This window comes from Pleurodeles waltl, chromosome 5 (assembly GCF_031143425.1).
Source record: "Pleurodeles waltl isolate 20211129_DDA chromosome 5, aPleWal1.hap1.20221129, whole genome shotgun sequence".
NCBI lineage: Eukaryota > Metazoa > Chordata > Amphibia > Caudata > Salamandridae > Pleurodeles > Pleurodeles waltl.
This window is the reverse complement of record NC_090444.1, coordinates 1,844,877,886-1,844,896,120: the sequence shown is the minus strand read 5'-3', so window position 1 is coordinate 1,844,896,120 and position 18,235 is coordinate 1,844,877,886. Positions and strand designations below refer to the sequence as shown.

General features: G+C 47.5%; 1 protein-coding gene across 1 annotated transcript in view; it reads right to left on the bottom strand.

Moving 5' to 3' along the window:
• Positions 1–18,235, bottom strand: part of GLP1R (glucagon like peptide 1 receptor) — a 960,977-nt gene that overhangs the window by 31,554 nt on the left and 911,188 nt on the right. Inside the window, exon 11 of the mRNA XM_069236652.1 lies at positions 12,133–12,174. Coding sequence (XP_069092753.1) covers positions 12,133–12,174 — 42 coding nt within the window. The remainder of the gene's footprint in view (positions 1–12,132; positions 12,175–18,235) is intronic.

The window sequence follows — 18,235 nt, the reverse complement described above, 5'->3', positions numbered from 1 at the left end:
TAAATGCTTTTAAATTTTGTCATACATATGATAAGTCAACCAAGCAAAAGCTTCTATAGTACTAGGCTGGACTGCACACAGGGAGCTGGAGAGCTACTGGTAGCTCACAAGGTACTTGTTGAAGACACCTGTAATATAATATATATATATGTGTTATACGTTTTACCTTTTCATGGAGCCGCACTAATAGCCCCAGCTTTATTTCCTACTTCATACAACTTTCTGTGTGTGTGTGAAAGTGCAAATATTGAGTTCTAGCCCACAGACATTTTAAGACATGGGCAAAGTGGGTGTTGGACTTGGCCTGCTCTGCAGAGTCAGCCCCCAAACGTTTTGCCTTCACCCTCCGGTTTTCTGAACCCATTTTTGTTGGCCTTTAGGACTCTGCACACTTTATCAATGATAGCCAGTGCTAAAGTGCTTGTGCTCTCTTCTTGAAACATGGAAACATGGTACAATTGGCTTACACCCAACTGGCATATTTAATTTACTTATAATTAGGGGTGGGTGGTAAGCTCCAATCCACTGGAGGAGGTAACTGAGTTTTTGGCACTCTGCGCTCCAAGGAGTGCATAGTTCAGCCAAAAACTCCGTTAGCCCCGGCAGCGGAGCAGAGCTCACCGGCGTGCACTGCAGCCAAGTTATGGGCCACACAGTGCAAGTACAGACAGTCTGCGCTTGTGCTGTGTGGCCCATAACTAGGCTGCACTTTACACTGGGAGCTGCTGCAAGCTGCTGCTGAGTGGCTGCACTGGTACCAGCTCCGGATCTAGCCTCCCTCCTTTCACTATCCTCAGCAGCCCGTGAGCAGTGGGCAGAGGGAAGCAGAGATCCAGGCTATTGACAACAAGGATCCTGGACCCAGGTAAGACCTACGTTTCACTTTCTCTTCTATGTGCACATGGGGGCCGGCACTGAGCATGGACAGTATTTGCATGTGAGTGGGGTCTGTGCTAGTAAAAAAAAAGGAAACGTCAGGTCACAGCTCCACTTCAAAAGAACCTGCCTTCCCAGAGTCCCTGGGAAAGGAAGTGGTGTTATGCGGTACGGTGCTGAGGCTGCAAAGCGAGTGGGACACCATTGGAGCATCAGCTGCTGAGTGGTAGTCCGGCAGCCCCTGCCAGATACAGATGTGTGTGGCCTGATAGAGTACCTTAGAGCCCAGTGGCAAGCAAGGCTAGACACACTGTGAAAATACTAGGCTGCTAGTGGTGAGCTGGTACGCTGCTGGTAGTGCTGGGCCCTAAAGCAAGGGCAGTCTGAGGCTGTGTGTAAGTGCGGAGGAAGCAGTTGCAAGGCTGGTGCAAGAAAGGGGGTGTGCTTGGCCCTCCGTAGTAAGTTTGTGAAGGAGGGTAGTTGGTGAAGGGAAGTGTGCAGGTGTGGAGAGCAGCAGGCCAGTGGGCTGTGTCAGCACAAAAGGCCCGAAATGGCAGCTTTCGCTGACTACGGCATACCACCCTGGCTTGAATGCACCAGATCTCAGAAGCACTAAGCAGGGTCAGGCAGCCCGAACCTGCTTGGCGCTTCTGAGATCAGGCGCATTCAGGCCAAGGTGGTAGGGCAGGTGGCACTCTGCCGCACGTGGAACTCTGTGGAATTCAGCAGAGTTTTTAGTAAACTCTGCCAAATTCCACAAAGTAGAACAGCATTAGCTCCGCCCACCCCTACTTATAAGTCTGTAGTAAACTGGTACTACATATGCCCAGGGCATGTGAATCAAATGCTGCTAGTGGGACTGCAGCACTTATTAGGCCACCCATTTAAGAAGCTCTTTAAACATGTCTCTGGCCTGCCATTGCAGCCTGTGTTCAGTTTTAAACTGCCATTTCTACCTGGCAAAAAAAAGCTTTTGCCAGGCCCAAACTTTCCCTTTTTATGCATATATGTCACCCCAAAGGTAAGCCCTGGACAGCCCGGAGGGTAGGGTGCAGTGTATTTAAAAAGTTGGATATGTACTTTTTGTAATTTTACATACCCTGGTAGTGACAAACTCTTTAAATCTGTTTTTCACTCACTACTGCAAGGCCTACCTCTCCCATAGGATAACACTGGATTTATCTTACTACATTTAATAAGCTGCAACTTCCAAATGGGGACAGGTTGCCAGTTCATATTTGATGTCTTTGGAATTGTAATGAAAAATCCTCTTTTATGGTAAAGTCGAATTTTAAGTTACAATTTTGAAAATGCAATTTTTTGACATTTTCCTGCCCAAGCCATTTAGGCCCTCATTTCAACCTTAAGTCTGAACCGCCAGTCGACCGCCCATGCGCCCGGAAACCCGCCGACCTGCTGGGCAGGGGGGTCTGTTTCCGCCCGCCGGCCCAGCGGGGATGTCGGCCGTAACATTGCAGCTGGCTTCTAATGGAGCTGGCGACAATGTGGCGGTGCGGCGGGTGCAGCAGCACCCATCGCGCTTTTCACTGTCAGCCAGGCCGACAGTGAAAATCACGACGGGGCTGTGCCTGGGGGGCCCTGCACTGCCCATGCCAAGTGCATGGGCAGTGCAGGGGCCCCCAGGGGCCCCACATCTCCCCTTACCGCCAGCCTTTCCATGATGGTGTCTACCGCCATGGACAGGCTCGCGGTAAGGGGAGTCAAAATCCCCGGGGCAGCGCTGCTTTCTGACCGCTGGGACATACCACCGCGGTCATAATATGCCGATTCGTACCACCAGCCTGTTGGCGGTACGAGCGCCACTTTAATGAGGCCCTTAGTTCCTAAAGCCTGTCACTGGGTCACATGACTGGGTGTAGCTGACAGTTGCTCTTTGGGTATTCCTCCTAGACAGCCACACACAATAGAGAGCTTAGGTGTGCCTGGATGGGGCATCATTGGCAGGATGAGAGGGTGGAGCTGGGCACAGCCTACTTACACTTGAATAGGCTGTACCCTACCTCCACATAAAGGGCTGCATGCCCCCTTTAGTTAGTAAGAAGCCAGGGCAGGGAAGGCAATAAACCTGTGCTCTTCTAAAATAAACCTCTAGAACTTCTCCCACTTTAAAGGAGGCACTTGGTATACATTTTGGACCTCAGACACCAACTCTTTAGTTCACTTCTGGGCCTGTGAAGACTCTGCCAGGAAGAAGAACTGCTGTGCTGCTTTAAGGTCTGCCAGTCTGCTGGACTGCTGCACTGTTGGGCTACAACCTTGCTTGATCGCCTCCTTGCTGCCCTGTTGCCCTCTATATCAATCAGAGGGATTGGGCCTGCATCTGAAACCTGCATCTGAACCCAAGACTCCTGGAGTGACCCCAAGGGCTAGTCTGCAGGCCCTCTGTACAGAGCCACAAGGAGATAACAGGCTCCCAACCACTTGAGCCAGCACCCAGATCCAGCTGGAGTAAGACCTTGATCCCCAGGTGTTGACACTCAGGTCTCAGGTCCTGGTCCCTTGGTGTGGCCTTAGTGGAGCTGAACCTGAATTTTTAGGGCTCCTCGTGACTGTGAACTGGCCCGTTGGTGCCAAAACCTTGTTGCTCGCACTGCCCAATGCAAAGTTTTGTGTACCCGATCCTTCACGCTACTATATTAACTACTCATGGCAACAGGATCTTTGCAGTAGAGTGATGACCGTCACCGATGCCGAACCTGCTGTTCATGCTACAATGATGAGAGTCTGCAACCTTCCCTGCTTCTTACAGTCTCCTTCCACTTGAACATGATTCTTTGCGTTGGCCTGAGAAGGTAACTTTTCAGAGGAACTAACCTGGTCACTGTATCTGACTCACTCTCCAATGCTGTTGGCCTGAACTTGTGACTTTCTCCCAGTCTTGCACGACCAGATAGCTGCAAGTGGCACTTCGGGCTTTTTGGCGCTATTATCAATTAAATGTTCTAAATTACATATCTCCAGTTCTACTGATTGGATTTTTTGTGCCAAATTATATATTCATTTTTGCTCTATTTTTTCCTAATTGGTGTGGGATTTTTTGTGTTTTGTTTTCCCTTTATTACTGTTTTAAGTGCTGCATAAGTACTTTCCATATTGCTTCTAGGCGAAGCCTTACTACATTGTGCTTAGCTATCAGAGGGTACAGCACAGGTTAATTTGGAGTTTGCTTGTGCCTTACTCTGGCAAGGATTGTGGTTACTGCTTGGGTAGAGTTTCACCCCCCTCAGGAAAGTATTTGTCTTTCTATATCAGCACTATTTCTCATTTTCAACCACTTCCACTTTGTCTGCACACCTGTGCCTCAGACTGCCAGCATTATTTAACTTTCAGGCCTGAATTTGCAAAAAACATGTAAAGAATTCAAAGTTGCCCCAAACCAGCATCTCAAAAATATGTCTTGCCCAGCACCCCCAAAAGTCCTTAAGATGACATTGCACAACACTTGCTTATTAACATTCTATAGTCTTCTTTTTCCCTTAAAAGTTGCTTTAACATTCCCCAGCCCTGTCAAGGGACTTCTAGATCCTTTTTCTAGGATACTGTATTTCTGTTTCCTCTCCCTCTGACTGTACTAGCTATCAAGCATCCTATTATAATTGTATGCACCTCCCATAGTGTTATTCATTGTGTACAGGACTCAATGTGGAGTTTGGAGGCATCTTACATCTTGTCCCTGTCCTCGGTGATAGTGAGTGTAGGAAAGTACCCTCTTTTTGCCATGGTTACCACCATTTTCTGACTGATGTCAGTGTGCTTGACTGTGTTCACTGGGATCCTGCTAACCAGGACCCCAGTGATTATGCTCTTTCTCCTCTAAATTTGGTTGTTGAATACTGGGAACCCAGTATTTCACCCACAATTGGCATACTGGTGCCCCCTTGTAAGTCCCCAGTATATGGTACCTAGGTACCCAGGGCAATGGGGTTCTCAGTGATCCCTGTGGGCTGCAGCATATCTTTTGCCACCAATAGGGAGCCCATGCAAAGGCTTCTGCAGGACTGCCACTGCAGCGTGCGTGAAAAGGTGCATGCACCCTTTCACTGCCATTTACACTGCACCAGGCCACTTTCTAATTCACCCCTAAAGCAGGCCCTCCAGCCCTGAGGGCAGGGTGCAGAGTACCTGTGTGTGAGGACACACCTGCACAAGCAGAGGTGCCCCCACGACCTCCAGGACCATTTTTCGGAACTTCGTGAGTGCAAGGATGCCATTTTATGCATGTACTGGACATAGGTCACTACCTATGCCAGCTACATAATGGTAACAGGAATCATACCTCCATGCTTTTGCAAGCATTGGTTGTATGATTCCATGCACTCTGGGGGCTCCTTAGAGGACCCCCAGTACTGCCATTACAGCCTTCTGAGATTTTCCAGGCAGCTCCAACTGCTGTCACCTCTCAGAAAGGTTTCTGCCCTCCTGTTGCTCGAGCCCAGGAAGGCAGAACAAAGCATTTCCTTTGGGAGAGGGGTATTATACACTCTCCCTTTGGAAATAGGTGTTACAGCCTTGCGAGGGGTAGCCTCCCCAAGCCACTGGAAATGCTTTGAAGGGCACATTTGGTGCCCTCCTTGCATGATCCAGTCTACACCAGTGCAGGGACCCCAGTACCTGTTCTGGCTTGAAACTGGACAAAGGAAATGGGAGTGATTACTCCCCTGTCCATCACCAACCCAGGGGTGGTGCTCAGAGCTCCTCCAGCGGGTCCCTGGGTTTTGCCATCTTGGATTCAATGTTGGCAGGGAACTCTGGGAGCATCTGAGTGGCAAGTGCCAGCAGGTGACGTCAGAGCTCTCCCCTGATAGGTGCTTACCTGGCTAGGTGACCAATCCCTCTTTCAGGTCTATTTAGGGTCTCTCTTTTGGGTGGTACTTCAGATTCGGATTGCAAGACTCCAGCAGGAATCCTCTGCATCCTCCACTTCACCTTCTCACCGAAGAAACTGCATTTGGACCCTCGAGCAACTCTACAAACTGCAACAAAGAAGCAAAGACAACTTCTGCAACATTGTATCTTCAGCTCCTGCCAGCAACTGCAACTATTTCCCGGTCGTGCATCCTCAGAGGACAGCCTGTCTTCAGCCTGCACCAGAAGAGCAAAGGAATCTCCCTTGGGTGAAGGAGTCACTCCCCTGCTTCAGCAGGCACCTCCTGCAATGACGACTGGCTGCGTGGATCCCCTCTCCTGATGAGCTGCGTGGATCCTGCATCACGGGTGGTGGACTGAAGTGGTCCTGACATCCTACTGTCCAACTTTGGTGGGGGTAAGCTCTTGCCTCCCCACGCAAGACAGTACCCCTGTGCACCATGTTTTCTGTGGTTCCCAAGACTTGTCATCTTTCTACGAAGTTCTTCGTGCACCATGCAGCTCCGGCCCCCAGCACTCTATCCTGCTACGCACATTTTCCTGAGTGGTTATCCGGCGGCATGGGAATCTTTGTCGTAGTGCTGCGTGGGCCTTCTTTTGCACCTCCTTTGTGCCCGTTCTGTGGGACTCCTGTGTACATTGCCTGGGCTTCTGTGGGCTCTCTGAGTTGCTGGGAGCCCCCTCTGACTCTCTCTCTTGGGTAGAGTCCACCTGGTCCTTCCTGGTTCAAAGCAGCACCATTTTCCGCTAACAGTGAGCTTTGCGTGTGCCAAGGCTTGTTGGCAGACACCATCAATGCAAACCAGACTGCAATCGTCCATCCAGCGTGGGACATCACTTGCACCAACCAGGAGCCCGACTCCGTCTTCTTGGGTGCAGTACTGACTGTTCTTCTTCACCAGTGGTTCTTCTTTTGCACCTTTATTTGGGTTAGCAGGGGCTCCTATTCTCCCTGGACTCTTCTGTGCTTCTTGGACTTGGTCCCCTTATTCCACAGGTCCAGAAATCCACTGTTGGTGTCTTGCAGTCTCTTCCGGTTCTTGCATAATCTTCTTTCTCATGTTTCTGTGTGTTCTAAGAAAGTTACTGTGTTTTACTCCTGGTTTCCTGTGCTCTGGGGTTGGTTCTAGTACTTACCTTTGGTGTTTTCTAGTACACCCAGCGCCCCTCTACACACTACACTTGCCTAGGTTGGAAACCGACATTCGCATTCCACTTTCTTAGTATATGGTTTGTGTTCTCCCAGGCCCATTTCTAACTATTTTGATTTTCACTAATTGCACTGTTTTCAAACTGTTTTACACCTGTTTTTGCATACTAGTGTATATAATTTGTGTAGTACGTACCTCCTAAGGGAGTATAGTCACTATGGTATTTTTGGCATTTGTGTCACCAAAATAAAGTACCTTTATTTTTGTAACACTGAGTATTTTCTTTCATGTGTGTGAGTACTGTGTGACTACAGTTGTATTTCCTGAGCCTTGCATGTCTCCTAGATAAGCCTTGGCTGCTCAGCTACAGCTACCTCTAGAGGGCCTCGCTTCTAGACACTGCCTCCATTTCACTAATGAGGGATAACTGGACCTGGTATAAGGTGTGAATTCCTTGGGTACCCACTACAAACCAGGCCAGCCTTCTACAGTGAGGTACCAGATGTCCAATTGAAAGACATGTGGTTCTGAATACTGAAGGTGACTGGGGGATGACAGGAGAATGTATATTATGTTTTGAGGCCGTCTTTTAACTAGAACATGGATGTCCGTTAGCCATGGTTACCAAGATGGGCAGTGGTGGCCACACCAGAGGAGATAGTTCAGGTTTCTCTTTGGGTGTGAGATGCATCCCCTGTCCTGCCACGGGACCTCACATTAACCTGTTTCTGTGAGCCTATAATACCACAGCATCTGTTGGGCCTGATCCACAAACTGCTATTTGTAGTACATAAATTAGTACCACGGTAGTACTACTTACACACTACATAATGCAATTCACAAACCTACAAGTGGAAATCTCCACACCACCACTCCTATCTTTTGTATGGGGAGATCTTCACATACGTAGGTTTACTACGTAGTAGTAAATCATGGAGAGACCAGGAGTAGCAGGAGAATAGGGAGTATTTTCTACTAAATGGGAGGGGTTTAGGAAGGGCTAAGGGGATATTTAAAAAGGGACAGACACCCAACCACAAAAGAGTAAGCCCATTTTTATTCACAAACTGCTTTTCTAAAGTTACTACCTCCAAATATGACCAAAAGCACTGCTAAATGTACTCTAGCTCAGATCTGGACGAAGCCCAGCACCACATAAGGTCAGTCACTGGTACTGCAACACTGTCCCATAGAAAATAATGGAGGCAGGACATTACAATAGAACCCCATAGGAAATAATACTACAATAAATTAATTTATTTCAATTTGTTAAAAAACATATGTTTGAGTTAATGTTAAAATATATATAAATGAAAAAATACTATTTTATGTTCAGATATTTTGATACCCATTCCATCTTAAAATAAATATATCTATTTTGTGAAAACGATTGTATTATTTAATTCTATACATAGGTTTTAATACCTTTTAATACATAATACATAAATATAGACATTTTAGTTTATGTGGACTTTAAAAAAATAAACCTTTAACAATGTTTTAATTTAATTTAATGTAATTAAATTAATTAAATATTTAATTCAAAACTTAGCTAATAGCGCTGAAGCACTTTTTTTATTTCATTCTATTTATTGTGTTCTATTTAATTCAAATATGTAAAATTAGTTTACATTCATATGTAACATAAAATATTTTTAGTATTTTTTTTCAAGTTTAATAAAGGTTTTACAAATATTTTTATATATTTCCCTACACTCTGTTATAGGGAGAGCTCCGCCTTGGTGGCAGAGATTTCCGTCTATGTCTGAAGACATACTAGTAGTAAATTTACACTCTGTAAATATGTCTTCACCGCTGAATTCAGGAGTAGAGACATGTTTATCTACACTTTGTGTAATTTTACACTCAGAAATGGTAAATAACCAAACGTGGCAAAGTTACTATAAAATGGAAGAGTAAATGTACATTTGCATATTTACTCATGTGTAAATTTATCTTTGTGGATAGGCCCCAGAGTTTCCCCAAAATATTCACTGAACTATGATGTCAGTCTTTCTTCGAACAGGAGCAATTTCAATTGCAAGACAGTCTAACGACCTTGAGATTATTCACTCTGAGTTCTTTTAATTATTTCTTCTGACAAATTTCTTGTAGTTTTTAACAACTGTCACAAGGTATTTCTGGCTATTTTAAAATTTGTATTCTCTTTGGGAACCGCCACATGTGTGCATTTTGAGTAATGTTCTCGTTGGTGACTATGACCTGACTAATCTCAGATGCAAAATGTCAAAACATGTGGACATTGTGTCATGAACGTTCCTACCAGCTTGATTCAACTGGTGCGGTATCCCTTCACACGTGGTCCTTCTTCCAAATTTCAGTGTTGAGCAAGAGCATCTCTCTGCAGATCCTTTTTCTTTAAGGAATGACACCAAATACTGAGGAGCTCAATCTTGGTCATGGCCTCTCTATACCATTACCCCTTGAAGACGGCTGCTGTGCATGTTCTCAATGGATTTGTAGCCCCAGAGTATTAAGGTACCCCAATGCAAAGCTAACTATATTTTGCTCATTTTGAGCCAAAATTTATCTTGCACAATGTCTCTTTTTACTGAGGCAGGCTTCCTGCCCAAGTGTTACCATGCACCAGTATGAGTATTCTCATCTTGATACCAATACCAGAACTTTCTCATTGCTGACAGTATACTCACCTCCAGGTGTTACTCCCAGGCCAGGATTAGGGTGTGGGGGATACATTTTCTGAAATGTTTGCATTAGCTAGGAGCATGTACAGCAGTTGCTTGTTAGTAGGGGGCTTAGTTACAATAATTTGGCGCAGGGCAGCACCGCCAGGCTTCTTGCTGCACTGCCCTGTGTCTAAAGAAAAGGGTAGGAATGTGCCATGTCTATAAGATATGGCGCATTCCTAACCCCTTCCACTGCACTGGTGCACAATTGGCTTCCAGGCACCAACACAGGCACCTAGCACTATGGTGTCTGCGTTGTAGGAATGATTGTTTTCGGGCCAGAAGGGACACCTTCTTGCACAAAAACAATCAATAGAGGCATTTTTCTCCTTCCATGTTTGCTGCAGAAGGAAAAACAAGGAGAAATAAAGTTATTTCTCCTCATTACGCCTCCCCTGGGGATGCGTAGGCATTTGATGCATTCACAGGTTTACAAATCATTGTTATTCTGGGAATGCATGAAAATCCATGGGTGTTGCGTGTGAAAACCCACAGCAACATCCATGCAACACCTCTTTGACACATAATAAGACAACGCAGCGACTTGCGCTGAGTTGCCTGACTCCATATCTGCAAGGCCGTGAAAAGCCATGCAAAGTGGCTTTGCGTGGCCTTGTAGATATGGGCCTGCTGCCAGTGCGTTTAAAAAAATAATGCGCCGGTGGGACAAGCAGCTTCTAATTAGCTGCTAAGAGTCTTCTGGTCCACAACAATATCAGAATATTGAATACCACAGTCTTTCCTTATAGGGATGGGAATCTAAGGTTTTTCTTACCTCATATTCAGTGACTCCTTGCAATTGGAGGTCTACTTCAGTCTGGCGGCTTTGCTGGCTCCAAAAGAGAAATACTGGATAACTTTTTATGGTAGCTAACTGGTACGTTACTGGCCCCACTTTCTTAGCTACCCAATAATGGCCAATAAAACCTGGGTGAAATTTGTCTCTGTGCTTAAATTTAAGATGCTGCATAGAAGCCAAATACGGTCATCGCTTCTGTACTGAGGTCCAGTTTGACAATACTTATCATCTTGTTACTTGTATTCACTTTTAGCATGTTCTAAATTTAATTTGCTAAAAGTGCTTTGAACACCCTAAACTATTTCAGTAATAGAAGGTACTTGGCAGAGTTTAGAAAAACCAAAGTTAGTAATGTAGGATGAAATCTAGAGGTACCAAAAAAGGTGAATAACCAGTGGATTAATGACAAGCATTTTCCATTTTTTGCCATTCCAGACTCTTACAAATTGATATGCTTTTCTTTGATATCTACGATGTATTCGTGTATATAGAGTCTTCTTTCATTTGGCACAAGAGTATGGGGATGAGTGGCAATGGATATATTTTATTTTTCACTGTGATTTTGGTCAGTGCACAGTAATCTATATGGAGCGCAGTTCCCTATTTGTCCTAGGTACCAGAAACAGCAGAGAAGCTGTAGTAAATTTAGCTGGCCTAATTAAAACCAACTGAGGAAACAAGGTGGGCAAAACAACAATGGGTTGGCATGCTACCCAAGCAACCCTAAGTGGCCAAGGACATGCCCAGAAATGGGTTTCTTGCTCACTGTGCCCTTGGAACCAGGCTGCATCCTCCTCTTGTTTTAACCTCAGTCATGCCAAGGGTTTTGGCCATTACTTCCCCTTGCACCTGCCATTGTTTCTACAGCTAAATGTTAATGTACCTTTCCATTATATGCTCTGATAGAGATTCGTCTTCTGTTGCTTATGGGTGGGCTCCAAATAGTACTCCCTTGGTGACTTAAGAATGCCCATTTGGGTGTGGACCCTGTCGCTTCTTCCTATACTCCATATCAGACCAACTTGGTGGCTTAACAATGTCTCCAGCAAGTCGAGCGCCTGTCGCTCCGGAGTGAATCCATAAAGTACACCAATGGACGTGTAACAATGCCTTAATGAGATTTGGGCCTTGTTAATTTTAGATGGACTGCATCCAGTACTCCCTTGGTATCTTAATAATCAGTTTAGTGGGTAAGACTTGTTTGGCTCCTGTATGGACTCCATATAAGATATATCCTTGGAGGACCCAACAGATGCACATTAATGGCAGTTCTACTTATGACATAGTCCACTCATGAAGATGATAAATAGATGCGTGTGCATCTGTGTCTAGTCTCACACTCTCTGTAGCATCCCATGCTGATGTACCACAGCATTTCATATCACCATGCTTACTTTTTTCCAAGTCCTCATACCTCATGCATCAGTATGTTCCACGCAGGCCAAGTTACAACCACCACCCTTTCAACCAAGCCAACCAAGCCTTCTAAAGGCCACACACTATAAATCAAAGCACCACACAGCTTTGTCAGGGGTATGAAGCACTATATACATTTAAAAAGTAGCAATGTAACCACTCTGTAAGGGGCCTTGCAAGGAGTATGGAAGTGCTTTACAAAAACCAACACAATATAATGCAGTGCTGGAAGGAACTGCCTATTTCACATCACAACATGTAGTTGGTGTACAGGGGTCTACACACAGGTTCTTACCTCATTGTTGATGAAGCAGTACAGAATGGCAACCATAAGTCCCTGGAATAAAAAAAAGGCAAATATTAATGCGCCTCCAGAGCCTCAGTGTGAGCTGAAAAGAAGGTACAGTGGAAATGGATAAAAGGCATATCTTTTAACTGCAAGTTTGAGTTTAATGTTAAAATATCCGGCCAAATGGACATTTCTCTGCACCCCTGTGTACCTCCGGGTCTCCACCCATGTCTACCTCAGGGCCTGCACCCATGTCTACCTCAGGGTCTGTGCCCATGTCTACCTCAGGATCCGCACCCATGTCTACCCCAGGGTCTGCACACATGTCTACCCCAGGGCCTGCACCCATGTTCACCTCAGGCTCTGCACCCATGTCTACCTCAGGACCTGCACCAAAGTCTACCTCAAAGTCTGCACCCATGTCTACCTCAAGTTCTGTACCAATGTCTTCCTCAAGTTCTGTGCCAATGTCTTCCTCAGGGTCGTCACCCATGTCTACCTTACGGTCCGCACCCATGTCTACCCTAGGGACTGAACCCATGTCTACCTCACGGTTTGCACCCATGGTTACCTCAGGCTCAGCAGCCAGGTCTACCCCAGGGCCTATACCCATGTCTGTCTCAGGGTCCATACCCATGTCTACTGCAGGGTCTGCACTCATGTCTACCTCAGGGCTTGCACTCATGCCTTATCCAAGGTCGCACCCATGTCTACCTCATGGTCTGCACCCATGTCTACCTCAGGGCCTGCACCCATGTCTAACTCAGACTCTGCACCCAAGTCTACCTCAGGCTCTGCTCCCATGTCTACCCCAGGGTCTGCACCTACATCTGCCCCAGGGTTTGCACCCACGTCTACCTCAGGGTCTGCACCAATGTCTGCCTAAGAGACTGCACTCGTGTCTACCTCTGGGTCTGCACCCATGTCTACCTCAGGATCTGTACCCATTTATATATCAGGGTCTGTGCCCATGTCTACGTCAGAGTCTGCACCCATGTCTACCACAGACTCTGCACTCATGTCTACCTCTGGGCCTGCACCTGTGTCTACCTCAGGCTCTGCACCCGTGTTTATCTCAGGATCTGCACCCACGTCTACCTCAGGGCCTGCACCCATGTCTACCTTAGGGTCTGCACCCATGTCTGCCTCAGAGTTTGCACCCATGTCTACCTCAGAATCTGCACCCATGTCTACCTCAGGGTCTGCACCCATGTCTGACTCGGGGACCCTACCCATGTCCAGTCTCTTGAGGGTCCTAAGTGGAAGGTAAGTATGCAACAAAAAGTTAATTTTAATGTGGGGAATCCACTGCGCATCCTGAGCACTGGTTCCCTTTTTGGTGGTAAAAAAATCTTCATAATGAAAGAAATCACCCATTCGGATATAAATGTCAACACAAAGAACATCTCAATAATAAATAAAAGCCAGCAGCGGGTGCAATATGGGACCCAAGGTGCCAGCCCTCCCTGGCTTGATGTTTGTTTTTGGAGCCCTCAGGGGCACCCTCCTCCCCCGGCCATCAACATGTGAAAATTCAAATAAAGAGAGAAATTGCACAGATTTAAGCTGAAAACTCAAAGCAATGTATTTGCAAAAGTTGTACTACCTGCCCTTGCACTGGTGATTTCAATTTTTAAAGGAGTTACTTGCACATTAATCTAAATGCTGTGCAATGCATGGTTTTTCTCTCCTTGGTGTGTGCAGGGCCCCGGCAGGATCAAGACCTGGAGTGGGTAGGCCATTTGGTACAGCCAGGGGACAGTCTAGAGTGCAACAGGTGCAGCGTCTCATAGCTGCCAAGTTTTCCAGGTCCATGCATGATGTGCTGATCCAGGCCAGTTTTTTTTACCTTTAATTCTGGGACTTGTAATGCTAATTTATAATGGAGTAACCAGGACTACAAGAACCAGATTTCAAAGGAATAAAACCTGGACTGGGACAGTACATCACCAATGGACCTGGGAAACTCAGCAGGCCTGGTGAATTCTCTCTCTCTTCTGCTAGTGGCAGGCGACAAATTCATTTATGCTAACATTTATGTTATAACATGCTCACACCAGGTTAGACTGCGGTGCTTTCAGACTCCATCTTGAATATCCAGAGAGCTGAAGGCCTTGGGACCGGAAGGGATGAAAGAGGCAGAGAAGTGAGGCCAGGTGGGGGAGTGTGAGAGGGGGCAGGAGGGAGGGCCAGGCGGCACAGTTACAAAGAAGAGTGTAGCACTTGCTGGGGCCGGCAGGGCTGGGGCGGATTCTTTCCCTTTGCTTTCGCCAGCTGTATATTGTAGAAAGTCTACTGTGGTCTCCGCAGGGGTGGGAGTGTGGAGTCAGGCTGTCAGGACTGCTGGGTAGTGAAGTTGGGAACACCGGCAGGGTTATGGCAGATAGTAATGCGCGGGGTTGGGTATATGTTGTACAGGTGGGAAGTGAGGTGGGGGTAGCGGGACTGTGGTAGGGTTGTAGCCATTAGGACACTGGAGACAGAGGGATGGGGTCGAAGTAGATTTGTAGTGAGACTTTGGGTAGTGATAATGGTGTGTTCAGGGGTGTAAAGTGCCAAGTCACCAGGCCCTGGCACCACTCCAACCCCAGTCACTTTCCCTCTCACACCCAGTCCCTTTCACCTGCCCAACCCTGTGGCAGTTCCAGTCCCTGTCACCTCCCATCCTTGTCACAGTTCCAGTCCCTGTCATCTTCCCCTTCCCTGTCACAGATACAGTCACTGTCACTCGCCCCATCCCAATCACAGTTCCAGTCAGCCCTGCCAAGTGCCACGCATCTTGCGTTAGAATAATGCATTTTCTGTAATTTTCCCGCTTTAGCGCAATGCCTGAGATTGCCATGCAAAAGAACCGTGTCCTGAAGTGTGATAAAACCGTGTAGTTCCGCTGGGAAGGATAAAAGCGGAGCTCCGAGTACTGTTTATCAACGGCCACAAGGTGGTGCAGGTGTACAATGGGAGGTATAGGATTCTCGGTATATTACGAGAAATATCCCACTAACACATAAACTCATAACTCAGCCAAGGGAACTACAGAGATTTGAAGACCTAAACAAATAACCACACTCCCCCGAATTAATGTCCTAAAGCACCTCTCGCTCAGACCTTGGTATCAAACAGGTGTGGATGTCCAACCACAAAATGAAGCTTCTAAATATACTCCAAAAGCTTGGTCGGTCTAAACTGGTAAAAGAGGGTCCTAACTGGAGAACTGTAGGGGGAGAGGAGGAGGCGGAAAGAGATGTGGCCTAGGGAGCAGAACTGTCACTTTAGAAACATAGAAGAAGACTTGAATCCAGGCCTCGGCTCAGCATTCTGTGATTCTGAGCAAACCAACTAACTTACTCCTGCTAAATAAAGACGTATCTGATTCTCATGTAAAGTGCCTCGGTTCAATTCACACATTAATGCCCATCACATATGAGAAAAAATCATCTCTTGACATGGATGCTGTCTTATTTCACTCACAATAAAGTGTCACTCAAAGTGTCACACACAAGGCTTGAAATGTCACACATAAACGCATCACACACAGGGGAATGTCACACACAGGCAAACTGAAAACTTGGCAGCTATGTCCATTCCCTGTCACCCGCCGCATCCCTGTCACAGTTAAAGTCCTTGTCACCCCATCCCTGTCACAGTCCCTGTCACCCTCCCCATCCCTGACTCAGTTCCACTCCCTGTCACCTGCCCATCCCTGTCACAGTCCCTGTCACCCTCCCCATCCCTGACTCAGTTCCACTCCCTGTCACCTGCCCATCCCTGTCACAGTCCCTGTCACCCTCCCCATCCCTGACTCAGTTCCACTCCCTGTCACCTGCCCATCCCTGTCACAGTTGCGGTCCCGGTCACCCTCCCCATCCCGGACAACATCCCTGTAATAGTTCGAGTCCCTGTCACCTGCCCATCTCTGTCACAGTTCCACTCCCTGTCACCCTTCCCATCCCTGTCACAGTTCCAGTCCCTGTTACCCGCCCATCCCTGTCACAGTTACAGTCCCTGTCATCCACCCCATCCCTGTCACAGTTCCAGATCCTTTCACCCGGCCCATCCCTGCCACAGTTCCAGTTCCTGTCACCCGCCCCATCCCTGTCACAGTTCCAGATCCTGTCTCCCTTGCTGTCTTTGTCACATTCCAGTCCCAGTCACACCCCTGACTCCGTCAGTGACCTGGTGCATCTTGAGCCAGGTGCCAGCTAGTTTTAGGACATTTCTAGTTTGATGAGGTGCACGCCAACATATCCTTGGAAATTCCTGCCATTCTTCTTGAAGCTGTGCATATAAATTAGTGGCTGTGCCACAGATTTCAAAGTGTCTTAATTTGAGCCAGGGGTTTCTGGTGCTCGACACCGGCACTCAATTGTCAACACCAGCACTTATGAAAGCCTGCCACATTGGGGCGCTCTTTGTCCAATTTATAGATGTGCAAAACAAATGCTGTTTATTACTTCAACATACATTGTAAATGACTTATACCTGCCACCCATGCCATTCTTATAGCATTAGGGACCTGGAATAGTCTGAACTGTCACACTTGTAGGAGTTTGAAGGTTAGTAGTTGTTTTGGTACTGCCATTGGCAGCACATCCAGGGGCAATGGGTGGTGGAAGCATTAGTGGCCTCCTGATGAGGGCTCTGGTACTTAACGTTTTACAAATTAAGGCCCTCATTATGACTTTGGCGGTCTTCCTTGAAGGTCGCCAAAGCCATAGGCGGCAGAAGACCGCCCACCGTATCACAGATACTGCTGGATTACCACCACATTTTTGGCGGGAATCCAGCAGTAGTTGTGCTGGCAGACGGAGGTGCTGGGGCGGTTCTACCACCGGCCTGCCCCGCCAGAAGAACTCCGCCCGCCGTATTATGTGAAATAATATGGCCTGGTGGTGTCCTGATGGCGGGGCGCTGCAGGCAGTGGAAGCGCCCGTTCCCTGCCAGATGACCTCCTCACCGGATAAGGTAAGTTGGGCGTTCGACAGGGTTGGGGGTGTTGTGTGTGCGTATGTGTTGTCTGTGTGTGTGCATGAATGTATGTATGCGTGGGTGTATGCCTGTCTTAATGTAGAAGTGAGTGTGTGCATGCATGTAAGTGTGTATGCTTGTGTGTATGTGAGTATGAGTTTTTGTGGTGAATGCATGTTTGTCTGCTTGTGAGTATGCATGTTTGGATGGGTGTGAGTACGCATGTTTGGATGGATGTGTGTATGCGTGTTTGGATGGGTGTGAGTATGTGTGTTTAGATGGGTGTGTGCATGCGTCTTTGAGTGCTGAGGTGATTGCGGATATAGATGCGTGTGAGTGAACGCGTGTATGTAAGTGTAGCTGAATGAGTGTATGCATGATGCGTGTGGGTGTCTGTGTGCGTGTGCATGTATGCGGGGAGGGGGGTGCTGTGCATGTATGCGAGGAGGGGGTGCTGTGCATGTATGCGAGGAGGGGGTGCTGTGCATGTATGCTGGTAGGGGGACACTGTGCATGTATGCGGGGAGGGGGCGCTTGTGCATGTATGCAGGGTCGGGGTGCTGTGAAAGGAGAAGGCAGGGGGAGGAGGGAGGTGGGCGCTGTGCATGGAGGGGGGTTTAGTGCTTGCTGGGGGGTGGGGGAGTCGTCTACCGGTGACAGGGAAGAAACTCCCTGTCAAAGGTAACCGTTCTGCCAGGGTTTTCGTGGTGGTGCTACCGCCACGGAAACCCTGGTGGAAAGGCAGCTCCTAATACCGTCCGCGGTCTTCTGTGGACCGTCGGATCAGAGATGCTCATCTCCGGCCCGGCGGCTCACACCACCCTGGCGGTATGAATGGAGATGTGGTGGATTGGCAGAGACCAACTTGCCACACTCATAATGTGGCGGTCTTCACTGCCAGCCTGTTGGTGAAACCACCACCTTTGCCCTGGTGGTCTTCAGACAGCCAGGGTCATAATGAGGCCCTAAGTACTGAATGTCCTTAGAGAGGCTGAACCCAGCACACCCCTGGAGATGGCCAGTCTTGCCTGACACACAATGAAGGCATTGTACTGTCTCACAAGCCCTCCTCCAGAACCCTCCAAAAACAATGAGAGCAGTTACCTTGCTTCACTCACTTATATCACTGTTCCTGGGAATAAAG